Source organism: Chenopodium quinoa, unplaced genomic scaffold, assembly GCF_001683475.1.
Source record: "Chenopodium quinoa cultivar QQ74 unplaced genomic scaffold, ASM168347v1, whole genome shotgun sequence".
Classification (NCBI taxonomy): domain Eukaryota; kingdom Viridiplantae; phylum Streptophyta; class Magnoliopsida; order Caryophyllales; family Amaranthaceae; genus Chenopodium; species Chenopodium quinoa.
In genome coordinates, this window is record NW_018744367.1 from 8801020 (window position 1) to 8816670 (window position 15651).

Sequence of the window (15651 nt, forward strand, 5' to 3'; positions counted from 1 at the left end):
GTCAGACTTGTAATCGGGATCTGTTGCCATCCATCTGGCCCGAGCCATTCTATCCTGCACATGAACAGAGACGGTCGAATTCGAGGTAGATGAAGAGTGATCGAAATACCCCAAGACGGCATCCCCAGTCCTAGACTCAACCGTCTCAAATGACAGGCTGACCGCAGTCGTAGGCTGTACCGTGTGTGTTTTGAAAGACCCCATTTAATCTATACAAACTGCACAAACCGGGAAATGGGAAGTTTAAAAAAGAACAGCAATAACGAAAGCTATAACTTTAGTATATTTGATGGAGTTGCTTGAAGATGCCTCAAATGGTATAACCCGGATGTGTTTGAAGCTGAAAGACAAGAATACAAATTAGCCGCCCGTGGTTGTTTAGAAAGTTAACTAGGCAATGTGTGAAGTTCACTCCATGATACCCCAGACGGTATCCAGTGGGTGGGTTCAGAAGTACCCCAGACGGTCTACAACCGGATGAGGGTCTGTGAAGGAAGTCAACTAAGCAACTTGTGTGTTCATTCCAAGATACCCCAGACGGTATCCAGTGGGTGGGTTCAGAAATACCCCATGCGGTAAGACACCGGATGGGGTGTTATGAAACAAAATAGCAAAATTGCTCTCAAATACCCCAAGCGGTGTAAAACCGGATGGGGGGTTATGAAGAAGATAGCAAAATTGCTCTCAAATACCCCAGGCGGTGTAAAACCGGATGGGGGGTTATGAAGAAGATAGCAAAATTGCTCTCAAATACCCTAGGCGGTGTAAAACCGGATGGGGGTTATGAAGAAGATAGCAAAATTGCTCTCAAATACCCCAGGCGATGTAAAACCGGATGGGGGGTTATGAAGAAAGATAGCAAAATTGCTCTCAATACCCCAGGCGGTGTAAAACCGGATGGGGGGTTATGAAGAAGATAGCAAAGTTGCTCTCGAAAACCCCAGGCGGTGCATAACCGGCTGAGGGTAATGTAAAACACTTGTAAAAAAATAAAAAAAAATAAAAAAAATAAAAAGATTGAAAGGTATCCCAACCGGTATTTTATCGGTTCAGTCTGTTTTCAAAACAGCAATGAATAGGGTCCCAGGCGGTGTTTCACCGGGTGGGGGTACTTTGAATGCATGGTTTTTTTTTTTTTTTTTTAAAAAAAGGGGGCGGCGTTGAAGACCCCTCAGACGGAGCTATGCCTGCTGAGGGAGTGAATTCAATACTTGGAAAATGGGTTAAAGACCCCCCAGGCGGCATGCAACCCGGATGGGAAAGTCAGTCAAGATCCTTAAAATCAGAAGTTAAAATTGAAGAGAAAAGGGCAGCCGATACCTTGTTGAAACTGAGCAAAATATACTCAATAGGTAGCCGGATGTGATTGATCTACAAGCGCCGGATGCGAAATTCTTGAGGAAATTAAGCAGCAGGTGTCAGAGCTTTCTCAGAAATTTTTTTTGAAAATTTTGTAAAGTGTGGAGGAGAGAGGTGATGTCTCCTATTTATAAGAGAGAGGCAGAAGGCGAATCGACACCTTCTGCCCTAAAAATTGAATAAACTCAAAAAAGGAGGGAAGTAGGCGAACCGTCACCTCCCATACTTCTGACGCCTGTCACAGGTGACACGTGGCCATGCCACGTCACACCTATGAGGGGCAGATGTTTAGGGTAAAAAATACCCCTAGACACGTGGCCCTATAAAGGCTTGCCACGTGTCAAGCTTGCAACGGTCAACAAAGGCCCAATCCCTTTGTGACACGTGTCCATTGTACCCTAATTGAGGTGCAGTTCTCCCCTACTATAAATAGTAGGGGCAGAACTCATTTATGGGGATCGATAACTATTCCAACAACCAACCAAACACAAAACCCATTGCAAAACACTCTCTAATCGAGAAGTATTTATTGTTCTTTATACTTCTTTAAAGAAGATTCTAACTTGATCTTCGGAGGCGTAACTCACACCCCCCATCAGGAGTCTCCGTTATTTGTGCAGGTACAGGCGAAGGAAGGAGCATACTAGGAAATTGTAACTCTCCCGCAGGACACATCAAAAAAACCCCCAAACAATTCTGACCTTGAGTGTGTCTCTGGGCATCAATTGCAGCTTCATATCTCAAGTAAAACTCAACAAGTGACACATGAGGATTGATAAAGGAGCAGAAAAAGTTGTTTTCGCTTTCAGATCTTGATGTTGTACGCATTATTCCTCTAAGGAACACATCTCTGAAATACGCCAGAATCCACTTGTCCCTTATCTTGTACATATAACCTAACCACTCATGATCTTCCAAGTGGTAATCAACCATCACCTTGTTCCACCTTTCTTCAAACTCAGCGGGTTCAATTTCAAGATGCCAAACGCAAGCACATATTTTTTTTAGGAAACCAGTTTCTTCTTGCATGATTGATTTCTCCACCTTATCTGGTAACTTTTTCATTATGTGCCACATACAGAACCGATGTTCAGTCTTGTTAAACACACTTTTAACAGCTATTTTCATTGCTGGATCCTGATCCGTGATCATACAATTAGGTTCATTCCCCCCCATTGCCTTGAGAAATGATCTGAACAACCAATCAAATGACACAATATCTTCCTTTGCTATGAAACCAGCAGCAAAAGTAATGTAACTCTTATGATGGTCAACCCTTGTAAATGGAGTAAACATCATGTTGTATCTGTTTACACATACAGATTAAATTTTAAATGATCAAATAATTCAATGCTCATTTGACATATGATCAAATAATTTACTGCTCATTTGTCAAATGAGCAAATAACTCGATGCTCATTCATTTGTGAAATAGGCAAACAATTCTTTGCTTATTTGTCAAATGAGCAAATAATTCAGTGCTCATTTGTTAAATGAACATGCAATTCAATGCTCACATACAAACTCTTATTACAGAATATTAGACTTAAGGCGATATTCACTTTTCACATTGAAATTAGCAAACAATTTTATAAAGTTATTAAGTTAAGCCGTGGTTATAACATAAAAATGAATTGTGATTGTTATGTATTACCTGTTGGTTTGGTATGTGGTATCAAAGGATACCATATCACCAAATAGAGCATAACTCTTTTTACAAAGGGGATCTGCCCACAATGCTCTATAAAGGCAATAATCTTCATCCATCTCAAAATCAAAGAAAAAAGCGCTCCACATTAGCTTTTTGTTGGTAAAGTTATCCACAAACATTTGAGCATCACTTCCTTGAATGTATGCCTTTAAATCTCTATGAAATTTTTTAAAATCATGCTAAGATGCATCAATGTTATCATAACCTCCAACAATTTCCTTCATCATTCGAAAAGTTGTAACGGGACCAATATTCACCTATTTAAAGTACAAAACAGATTGTCAAATGAACAAATAATTCAATGCTCAACAATTTAATGCTCCTTTTTAAAATGAGGAAACAATTTAATGGTTGTTTTTCAAATGAACAAACAATATAATGCTCAATTTTCAAATGAGAAAATAATTATTTGCTCATTTGTCAAATGAGCAAACAACTTTTATTAGAACATATAGATTATTCATGAAACATAACAGACTATAAAAGTGTTACCTTAGAATTATTCACAATTATTTTTTTGTGCAATATGTTCATTTTCCTTCCTTCTTTTTGGAAGAGATTGCAACTAGGTGTATAAAGTGCATGCGTATGTCCCTCATGAAACTGTGACACTATGAATTTGTTATCACACAATGCTTTATGACAATATGTGCCTTACACCCAACACGTGTAACAAGTCTCTTCCTTTTGATTGAAGCTTTTTCTTCATTGCTTTCTCCTTCCTTGTTATTTAAATATTTTTCAACAGTAGCCTTTCTTTTCTCTTTGTATCCTTCCTTACTGCATAAGATATATTGTGATTTCAACTCTTTGCTTCTTCTTTGTCTTTTAGTTGTAGACTTTTATAAAATTCAAGGCCCTCTTCAAGATTATTAAACTTCATCTCTATAGCTGGTTTCAACTCATTGGGGCATATTGGAAGCCATTCTTTTGTTCCTCCAGGAGTGAGCAAAGGTGCTACTTTAGGAGAAACTACTATTGTAGGAGTAGTTGGCACATTTGTGATGGTACTAGAATGACTGCCAAGTTGTTCGTTGTTGCTCATCATTTCTGACATTAAATATAATAGAAATAACAAGTCATTAATAATTCCACAAAATAGTAACAAGTGAATATGCACCCCCTTAAACATACTTACACACAGACTCTCAATAATTAGAACTGAAATCAGATTCTTAAATAAGAATGTACACGGCCAGAAGCAAACACACACACTTATACATACACTCTTACATTCACTCACACACACACACACACACACAACAACAACAATTTCTGAAATCAGAATTGCAGGCAGAAAGATGAAGGGGCAGGGGGGATAGATTTGTGCAGGGAAGTGGAAGAAGGGAGTGTGGTTGGTATGAAGGAAACAAACCAAGAAGAAGGGGGTGCGGCTTGTGCACAGGCAAGCACACTAAGGAACTCAATGCTCATTTTTTAAATAAACAAACAATTCTTTGATCTTTTGTCAAATGAGCAAATAATTAAATGCTTATTTGTCAAATGAGCAAATAATTCAATGCTCATTTGTGAAATTAGCAACTAAGTATTTGCTCATTTTACAAATGAGCAACTAAATATTTGCTCATTAGCTACAGCTACCTCTTTCACTTTCACTGCTTCTGCAACTTATGTTAATGAGCTGAATGCCATTTCTCACCCTCTTCCTTACACCGTACAATCACCACCACCACCAAACTCTCTCTCCTTCTTGTGCCCCTGTCCCTGCACCTTACCACCACTACTATCACCACCACAACCTGTCTCACTCTCACTCCCCCGCCGCTGCCCATGTCCCCTGCACCCTACCACCACCACCACCATTACCAACCTATTTTGCTCATTTGCTCTTTTTTTTTTGTTTGCTCATTTTAATTATGTTTGCTCATTATATTTTTTTTTATATTATTACAAATATTTAGGTTTGCTCATTTTCAATTCATTTGCTCATTTTAAATTTGATTGCAAATTTTCAATCTCTATCAAATTAATCAAACCTAAATTATTGATTTAATTCAAAAAATTTCAAAGAAGTAAATTCAATCAAATCAATAATTGATGCAATTAAACATGCAATTAAATGAGAATAGAACAAACCTTAAAAATAAAAAATTATCATGCAATTCAATAACTGGCGATTGATGCAATTAAACATGTAATTCAATGAGAACAGAACAAACCTCAAAAATCGAAAATTATCATGCAATTAACATGCAATTAACGAAAATAATTTGAACTGAACAATTTCAAATCCTCAAACACTAAGATTAACATGCAATTGAAAAACACTAACATGCAATTGAAAAATACTAACAATTTGAAATACTCAAATTTGCGAGTTATATATTTTGTAAATTTTGATGCTAAGATCACTCATTCGTATAATTTTAATGAAAATCCAACATTCAAACCATGAAATTCGAAAATACTAGCAAAAATTAAGAAAAATACATTCGGAAAACACTAACACTTTTGTTGATTATTTACCAGTATAATCTATGAAGCTTGTTGATTCTTGTTGCTGCTGAAATCTGACAAAAATCGAACAGAATAATGTTCGAAATTCTTGAATCTCACTTAAATTGAAGCTCATAGTTCTTTGCTTTGTTTTTCTGAGTAGCAGCTATCGTTTGTTATGTTTGATATGAAAAGTTTGGATTTATTAGAGCTGTTGATATTGTTTGATCCTAAGGCTTAGATTTGTTATCATATATTAGGAGTGTCCTCACATAAGGGGTGGTTCTCACCGGATCCCGACCCTATATATATATATATATATAATTGAAATCACGTGAGAGCCATGGTGAATAATGAGAACTAAGAACTCATCTCGGCCGTCGATTCTGTTTAATCTAATGGATGAGAGTTCGCCCGCTTCATTAAGGGCGTTTCTGTAAATTTTCAGTTCTTTTCTATTTCTTCTTTTTACTTTCTCTCTCTTATCCTACGCTTCTCTCTCAGCACTCTGTGATATTTCTTCTCCAATCCTCTGCGATTTCTTCTTTGACGGTGCGTAGTTTCTCCAGTTGTTAATCTCGGATATTCATCGCAAAGTAAGCTATTTGGTTGATTTCTTCGAATTAGAGTTTTGTTGATTTAGTTTTTGTTTGAATTTGATGTATTTTATGAGTTTTGTTTCGAATTAGGACTTTTTTTATGTGAATATTTTTGGATTTGTTACCACTGACAATAATCGAATTTTTTAACTTACGTTTTTCTGATATTATAATGTGGAAATTGGATTATAATTATTGTTGTTATCTTTAATTTAATTTTATTTTTAATCAAGGCGTTTTTTGCGATTCGATTGGAAATCAGGGTTTTCATAATTGTTTGGTTTATAATTGATAATTTAGGGATTTTGCAATGAAATGTTTGCATATTTGCAATTTTGATTGTTGAAATTATAGTTTTTTTGTTTGATTATTTCGATTTCAATTGCTGAAAGTTTTCTGCAAACGAATGTTAAAAAGCTCTAGAAGATTGGTGGCCTAGGAGAAGTAGCTTGTAGTATAGGCTTTATCGTGCATATGGGCTTGGTGTTGAAGTGAAGACTTTTGTTTTGCTGAAGTGATTCATTATGGCAAATTGATCCTTGTTAACTTTTGCAAATGCTTAGGGCCATCTAATTATTTACCAGGTATATATTGAGTATACGGCTATGTAATTGGAAGTTGAAAAGTATGATTTTTCTTTGTCTGATGTTACTTCTTAGTTTTTCTATCACTTCTTAGTTCTTACTGAGTAATTTTTTGTTGGTCATTTGTTGGACTATCGAATAATGGAAATCATTCTCTCGACTATGCTCCTTTATGTCCAAGGAACTTATTTTATATTGTGTCCGTGCTATCATTATCTTTCAGATCAAGCTAATATTTGAGGCTGCTGCGTTCGCAAAGCTATTATTCATTATCCTCCTGGTCCGGGTTATCTCATTAGCCTGGAATTAGGATCTATGGGTTATGAGTGTGAAATTTGATGCAATTGTAAAGTGATTGTATGATTAGTTTGTCTACCCCTCTTAAGACAAATAAAACATTTGCTGGACTTTGTGTATCAGAAACCCAAAAAGCAACTACTCTTATGCGTGAAATGTCCATCAAGAGCTACTTACTTACAGAGTACATACCATGATCATCAAACTATTTAAGCAAATTAAAATTGGGGGAGTTTTAGATGACTGCATTAGCATCCATGTCTTATACTTTATAGATTGGTTTATTTACTTTAGATATCTATTGATTTACTTTTAAGTAATATTAATCTATTACAAATGTTTGATATACTAGCTAAATTTTTTTTATTTACTTTTGAGTAATTTTTTTTATTACTTTTCATTAGCCTACTAGCTCAACAAGGTAGAGCATTGTGCAATTGCACAAAAGATGTGGGTTCGAATCCCACGTAGGTTTATTTGTGTAATTCAAAGACTAGGCTTTGTATTGAAGGTTCATTAATCATTTCAAACTAATTTATTGTTTGTATACTTTAGAGTTAATTTGATTTACTTTTTAGTTGATTTGATATAGATTTTAGTTAATTTGATTTACTTTTGAACGATGCTTGCACTCTACTTTTCTGCAGGAACTGGAATAAGTTGAAGCAATGGCAGGAGCAAAGGAGGAAGCAGCAACAAAACCATCCGCAATTGCTGCTGAAGTGGCGGTAGCAGTCTTGGATTTGATATACATTTTAGTTAATTTGACTTACTTTTGATTTGAAAGCATTTACATTTATCTCTATATACCTCTTTCATATAACTTGGCTCATCTTGTAAGGATATGAAATTCAATCACAATCCAAACCCCTTGGGCCACTTCCATGATCCCCGCATCTGTATACACCTTGAGAAACCAACAAAATGTATTAAGATATTCATATACTTTAGAGCTAATTTGTTTTACTTTTTAGTTGATTTGATTTACTTTTAATATAATTTGAATAACTTTAGAGTATTTTACGTTGAGCTACCTATACTTCTTTCTTATAAATTGACTGCTCTAGTAAGGATATTAAAGTCAATGACTCCGAGTTAGTGTGCTATAATAAAGTTTCCATACTCACTAATCATTAAAAGCCAATTAATTGGTTGTATACTCTAGAGCTAATTTGATTAACTTTTTAGTTATTTGATCAACTTTTGAGATATTTTGAATTACTTTAGAGTGTTTTATATTTACTTTTAGAAATAACCTAATCCCGACTCATATCTTAACATTGCTGCTAATGAGCTATTAATATAATTCCCCTTTGGTGGGTTTCTTCATAGCAATTTCCTTATTTTAGAAGTAGAGAAGGTGAATTTCATTTCTATTTACTTTAATAAATATTTTATTTACTTTAACTTATTTTGTATCTACTTTTATTACTAGAAACTCAAAGTCACTTATCTAAGGATTAAAGATATAAACATGTTCGTAAACTAATACCCTGCTTTTTTTTTTTTTATAGCAATGTGCACCCTAGACTGAATAGTTGTGAGTAGATATAATTTACTTTTAAGTAAATACTATTTAGTTTTGAGTTAATATTATTTACTTTTGAGTAAATACTATTTACTTTTAAGTAAATAAAATTTACTTTTGATTTACTTTTTAGCTAGCTATTTCGATATACATTTGAGATGTTTTGAATTACTTTAAAATGCTTTGTATTTACTTTTAGAGGTAACCTATGTAGGAATCGAACCTACATCTCTATGCATCCGCATAGTGCTCTACCACTTGAGCTAATAGGTTTACTTTAGACTCTTTTTTATTCACTTTAAATACTTTTTTATTTACTTTAGACTACTACTATAAGAATCTACATTAACTTTCATCAAACAACAAGTAGAAGCCATAATGTCACCCTCACTGTTATGCACAATACCTCCAAAGCCAATCAAATTATCATTGAAAATAGCTGCATTAGTATTGATTTTATAGAAGCCAAAGTCAGGCAGATGCCAAGTCTTGCAAGTATTAGCAACTGAGCTTGACTCAGGTGCAGCAACAAGGACGGACAAAAAAAGATACCCGACAAGAATGCAGCACGATAAGCAACAACACGAAGATCAACAAAGTGATCTGATAAAAAAAAAAACCAAAAGTAAAACTAGTGAAACACCAGATCTAAAACTTAGCTTTTTCATATTCACCAACCAAATCCATAGCTCTATTGATCACATCCTCAACTTTCACATCAAAATCCTTTAGCACCAATTAGCACAAACTCGAGATTTTATATTTAGCATTTGATTGAGCTTTTACTTTTGAATTCAATTAGTTTACTTTTATAAAATTTGTATCTACTTTAAGAGGATAAGACTATCAAATAATAGAATGCAGCTAGAGTTTAAACTATACCATACACGAGGTAGTAAATCACCCTGATTCAACTTTATAGTCTGATTGTTTTCTTTTATAATGCAGATAGTAAGCTAGTGTATATAATACATTCATAGTAAAGAAAAATAACTCAAAAGTAAACCAAACTATCGGAAAAGTTAATAAAATAACCTATAAAGTATATGTATAATCACTTGGGGTTTCGGATCATTATTGGTTATTCAAATAGCCAAGCTGTTCAAAGACCTCAAATATCAGTTTTATAGCTTAGAATATTGTTATGTGCTGCCAAGCTGTTCATCTGATTGTTTTCTTTTATCTAATTTGTTATGTACTGCACCTGTAAACTAGTTTTACAGAACCTAATAGCTTTTGTTAATTTACAGTTCTATTATGCAAATCCCAGCTTCTGATTTCAAGAGACAAAGACCAGGTATGAAACTAACAGATTCATCAAATTGCATATACATCAACTAAGGACAGATACATAATTATGCTTCAAAAACCACAACTAAATCAACTATAAGTCCTCACTGCATTTCATATTTAACCAAAGAATTCTTGGAATAACTGTCCACTTTCGCCTGGTAGCATTACCAATCACACAACATCAATGTAAACATAATTTATAGCTTATAAAATGTATTATCACATATCTCAAAAGAAGATCTCAAGACGAATAATGAAATTGATGCACAAAGGACATAAAATTGAGATAAAATTCTGACTTATTCCTACACCATACCACAACACCAGCCCTAACAAAACCTACACCATACCACAACACCAGCACACATCAACCCACAAGCATTTGTCACCGCAACAACCTGTACAACAACAGCAGAGCTGCTAGCAGCATCTCAAATCAAATTTAGTTTGCAATAATTTTCATAATTCGCACAAACTCATACACAAAATATCAGAAAATTCACACAACTTCATCCAATATTAACAAAAAAGAAAAAAAAAATGCTAAAAATTACTCAAAAATCAGATAAAATTCACTCATGAATCATTTCATAAAAAATACATCTCCATAATACTCATCAAAAACAGCCAAAGTCACACAAAAAATAGTTAGAACAATAAATTCACATAATATTTTGCGATTTTGCAGCAAAATTAGATTTATATCTATACAATCTAATTATTGTATGAAAAAAAAACCCTAAGAATCGAATTATACCCAATTAATAATGCTTACCTCTATCATTAAGAAATTGCACAACGAATTCAGCAAATTATTGAAGAAAAGTGTGTAATTTGTAGCAAATTCATATTATTCGAGCTGATGACTGAGTTTAGGAAGCTTGAAAAATGCTTTAACAGAGAGAAAACGGCGTCAATGTGAAAGAAGAGAGAGAAAGAGGAGAGAGAAACGAGCGTTTGATTTTTGTGAAATTAATTTAGTTCGTCTGAATTAATCACAACCGCCTATTTTGTTTCAATCTAACGGTTGAGATGAGTTCCTAGTTCCTATTATAGAGAAGGTTCTCATTATATATATATACTACATCCGTTTATTTTTATGTGCAACTTTTGTCATTTTAGTCCGCTAACCATTATGTGCAATTTTCTATTTTCTTTCTATTTTTAGTAAACAAAAACCCTGAAAATTACAAATTTACCCTTACTTAAAAATTCAGATTTTCTTAAAATTACCCTTATCTTACTTTAATCAAATGAATCTAAACTTAATCAAATTAACCTAATCTAATGACTCCCTCCATTTATTTTCCCAATTCCCCCAACTCCTCTCATTACTCATATTCCCAACCACCAAAAATTAATTTCTGATGGCTGGGCTTCCCTTTATGTTCTGGAGACTTCCTGAGATGAACCCTAGTTCATCTTCTTCGTTTTCCTCTCTCCTGTTCGTCGCTATTTTTCTCCAACATTTCTTCCTAGATCTGACATTCAGACATCAGATCTTTCCAAAAACGAGTCCCCACCTACAACATGGTGAACCTTGATCCACTTCACGAAGCTTTCATGGCCATCGACGACGTCGGTGAGGGTAATTTGATTGTGTCCCTTATTCAATCCTTTGAAACCGGATCTCCGTTTCCTCGGCAATTCTACGAGTCTGGTGAGGTTGGCCCTTAATGTACGTCCACCACCTACAAGGCTCTGGGTAAGGTGCTTGAAAGTTGTGAGGAGGAGGAGCGTCTGAAGAAGGCTGAGGGTCATTAGGGGGAGTCCCGTGGCAAGAAATCGCTTGATTTTAGTTTTGTACCTGTAGATCCGGTCTGTGACAGTGGTGAGGGGAGTTCCGTGGCCACAAAAAAGGCCAGATCTAAGAGGGCTAGGCCACCCATGAAGATTCGGGCTAGAAGGAAGGCGACGTTGGTGGCTCGAAGGCGGATGCGTGGGTTGCCAGATGTGGAGTATGTTGTTCTGTCCTCTGATGATGAGCCTGAAGAGGAGGAGGCTTCATCACCTCCTCCTAAGAAGGCTTGCTCTCCACTGGAAGATGGTGAAGCGCAGGGCCCTCCTTTGCAGCACTATGAGAGGCGGATGAACCCAAGGGTTCAACCCTCCAACTGACTGCTTACGTAACGATTCCTAACCCTAAATTGAATATTTTTTTTAGTCCATTTCCTTTGATTTCTTTGATAGTATGTTGATTTGATCTGGTGGGTTGATGGCTATGTTGCTTATTTCTGATCTGGTGGGTTATTGGCTATGTTGGCTTGTTGTCTGATATGTTGGATTGTTGGATTTTAGGGTTTGTTGAGTTCATTTCTTTGATACTCGGATTGTTGGTTGTCTGATTGTGTTGGGTTATTGTACGTTTTCCCTGGTTTCTGATTGTGGTGGCTTGTTGTCTGATCTGTTGGATTATTGGATGTTTGGTTCTGTTGAGTTCATTTCTCTGATATTCAGAGTGCTGGCTGTCTGGTTGTGTTAGGTTGTTGTATCTGTTGGCTGTGTTTGCTGTTTTTGATTAAGTTGGCTTTATGTATGTTGCGGTGTGTTTGACTGATTTGTTGGAATATGCTGGCTTGTTGGATTTTACATCCTATCCTAGTGATTGTTGTTGATTATTGGGTAGTTAGTCCCTTACTGGATGGATCTGTTAGTTTTTGATTAATTTGATGGATTATGTTAGCTATGGGGATTTGATTGATGAATGATGAGGCTGCTGTGTTGTTGTTGTTTATTACTGGCTACTCACTCCCTTACTGTTTTACAAATTTCTTAAAGGAGTCCCCTTTGATTTTCTTTTGTATCCTGATTTGTATTGAGTCCCCTATTGTAGTGTGTTGTTTACCTTATCCAAATCCACATGATGAAGGGACTCCAATGAATTTCACTAAACACATGTGTTTTGCTCCAACATTTTGCTTAATGCTCTTGTTGTTGAGGTAACCTTGTGACTTATTGTTGTATTCAACAATGACATACAAACCTTCTGATGGATAAGTCACAAGGTTACCTCAACAACAAGAGCATTAAGCAAAATGTTGGAGCAAAACACATGTGTTTAGTGAAATTCATTGGAGTCCCTTCATCATGTGGATTTGGATGACATACAATGACATACAAATTGAATGTGGGTACAAAAGGACCACACCTTCATCAAAAGACTTTACAACAGACTGCCTTACATACTTGAATCATTGTAATTGACAAAATACACCTAACCAACTGGTAACTGAGTAAAAAAAAAAAAAACAGATTAACATAGCTAAGTTGTTATGTGTGGCAGTCCATGTGTTGTCTCATTGATGTGATGAGTCCCCTAGTCTGCATCCACCTCCATATCTTCTATTGCTTCTTCATTGCCTTGATTTGCTGGCCTAAACATAGTGTTTAGGTACTCCACAGCCTCCATCACTACTACTTTATCTGGTAGAATGCCAATATTTTCAAGTTTTTTTTAATTCATGTGGGGTATTTTGTACTTGTTCCCACCTTCTGCCTTGAGGATCTTTATCATGCATTTTTGCAAAGTTACTCAGATGTACTTGTTAACTTGGGGATTGAATGTGTCTTAAGAGTCTCTCACTTTTTCAACTAGCTCATCTAAGTTTCTAGGAAAAGACTGATATTGCAAAGATTAAATAGACCTAAATAACCCTAAATCAAGCACATTCAAATCAGGTGACTATGCTGGCTGAAAAACAAATTGAATGTTGAACCCATTTGCTGTTGTTGCTGCCATAAATTCTGCATCATTAGGAACTTGGTGAGGCCTTGCATTGTCCTATTGGATGACAGCATTTTTGGCCAGACTTTCAGGCCACTTTGAGATGATTGTTGGTATGACCTTTTCAGCAACATATCTCTAATCATTTCTCTGTTTACATTCTCGAGTGCCTTTGTTTCCAAAGTTCCTTAGGGTCTTTTTTTGCTTGATTTATGTGCTAGTTGTTGGACCGTAAATGGGAATATGCCATACTTCCCACCATGTAGGAGTTCCCCATTTATGGCATACCATGGCTTCCCAATAATTGCCATAAATATTGCCTTCAGCTTGAATCATTTTGACTGTACTGCCATGTATGGATCCTCCTCACTTGGCAGTAGATAAAACCTCCTCTTATCAGGGTTCAAATAAAACCACTTCTCATCTATGTGTATGACATGTTTCATGTCAATAAATGTGGGGTCCTCATTACCTGTAATTGGATTTATATGTCACAAAATCCATCTGAGTCTGGCTACCTTATGATCTGATGTCAGTGCTGGCTTATTGCAGCTTGTGTGTGTTCTTAGCCTTCCCTTTTTCTTCAAATTGTGAACAGTAACATGACTTATCTTCAGTGCTCCTGCATAACTCCTTTTTGTCTGCCTTAAATGCAAAGGGACTGCCTGTAGAATTTCATCAGATATTTGCAATGGCTTTCTCCCTGTTCTGCCAAACTTCTTAGTCCTGACATCAATCAAGTCCCCTTTTGCCAACTGTTTTTTATTTATTTATTTATTTTTATTTTTATTTCTGTGAAGATTCTTGTGATGGTGGATTTGTGAACATTGAATTGAGATGATAAATGTTTCATGTGACCCCTTGGTAATCTTCCCTCATGCATTTTGACCAACATTGCATCAACAATTTGTCTTTTCTTGTGCATGGTCAGTTGCTTTCCGTCTGCCACTTGAGTCCCTTGATGAAGTTGTTGTTGCATTTGTGAGGAAGTAACCACAGCTTATGTGTTTTATTGGCCTTGTTCTCCTTCTTGGTTGTCTTGCATGTTTTCATCTTCAGATTCATAGTCCCCTATGCCTGCATCTTGCATTTCTTCTTCGTGGTCATACCACAATTCTGCCATGTGTTCTTCATTTAGTATATGATAAACATCGAAAAACACAGCATCAACAAATTCTGCCATGTGTTTTTCTTCTTCAGCACAGCTTGATGATGTAGGGGGGCTGCTGATTTTTTGTGGAGTAGATGAAGGATGCAGCTTGATGTGCAGGACTAATTTCAGCTCAGCCGATTATTTTTGGGTTTTAATGGGCTAGTTAATGGTGTCCTTCCAACAAGTCTATTCTTCCAACAGAGGGTTCAGAATTATTACGGAGCTAATTCTTCAGTAAGGTCAAGTGATCGGAATGCCTAGGTGGAGGCCGCTTCCGATCAATAATATCAATGTACAATTGATGTTACAACTTAATCTTAACTGAACCCTTCGGGTCAAACCCAATCAAATCACCGATCCGAGACGACGAATTAATCCGAAAGGATTTAATGAGTCAGCAGAGTTTTACGAATACAGACGTCGGATATCGAGCCTAGGGCGTCGAGACCGAGCGTCGCAAAATCACAAGCAACAAGTATGAGCGTAGCCGTAGCTAGGCTAGGCTAGCTCATCGCAAGCCTAGGCGCACCATGTGTGTGCTAGGCACTATCGCATCCCTAGCATCATGCCTAGGCGCTATCGCAGCCCTAGCATGATGCTAGGCACCATCGCAGCCCTATTGCACCAAGCACAGCACCCATGTGTGTGTGCATAAGCGTGGGCACTATCGCAGCCCCCTAGCACCACGCACAACACCATCGCAGTGCTAGGCACATGCGTGTGTGCGTGTGCGTGTGCATCATAGCGCAGCAAGCTGGCAGGAACCACAGGCCTTGCGTGTGTGCTAGGCACCATCGCAGGCCACACACCAAGCACAGCTAGCTGGCAGGCAACACTCGCCTTGCGTATGTGCTAGGCACCATCGCAGGCCACGCACCAAGCACAGCTAGCTGGCAGGCAGCACTGGCCTTGCGTGTGTGCTAGGCACCATCGCAGGCTACGCACC

At 36.6% G+C, this 15651-nt stretch overlaps 1 protein-coding gene across 1 annotated transcript; it reads right to left on the bottom strand.

Annotated features, from left to right (window-relative positions):
* Positions 1 to 204: 204 nt before the first annotated feature.
* On the bottom strand, positions 205 to 10612 carry LOC110696739 (protein FAR1-RELATED SEQUENCE 5-like). Its single transcript, XM_021874091.1, has 9 exons — positions 10604 to 10612; positions 10172 to 10226; positions 9088 to 9138; positions 8854 to 8974; positions 5558 to 5601; positions 3949 to 4120; positions 3014 to 3226; positions 2061 to 2665; positions 205 to 218 (listed from the first exon to the last, which is right to left on the bottom strand). The coding sequence occupies exons 1-9, from the start codon at positions 10610 to 10612 to the stop codon at positions 205 to 207; spliced, it is 1284 nt and encodes a 427-aa protein (XP_021729783.1).
* Positions 10613 to 15651: the final 5039 nt, after the last annotated feature.

Coding starts and splice junctions, on each gene's coding strand:
- LOC110696739 (XM_021874091.1), bottom strand. Junction 9,139..10,171: donor TGCTGGTGTTGTGGTATGGT/GTAGGTTTTGTT, acceptor TTTTTTTATCAG/ATCACTTTGTTGATCTTCGT. Junction 5,602..8,853: donor TCTTATAGTAGTAGTCTAAA/GTAAATAAAAAA, acceptor GATTTTTGTCAG/ATTTCAGCAGCAACAAGAAT.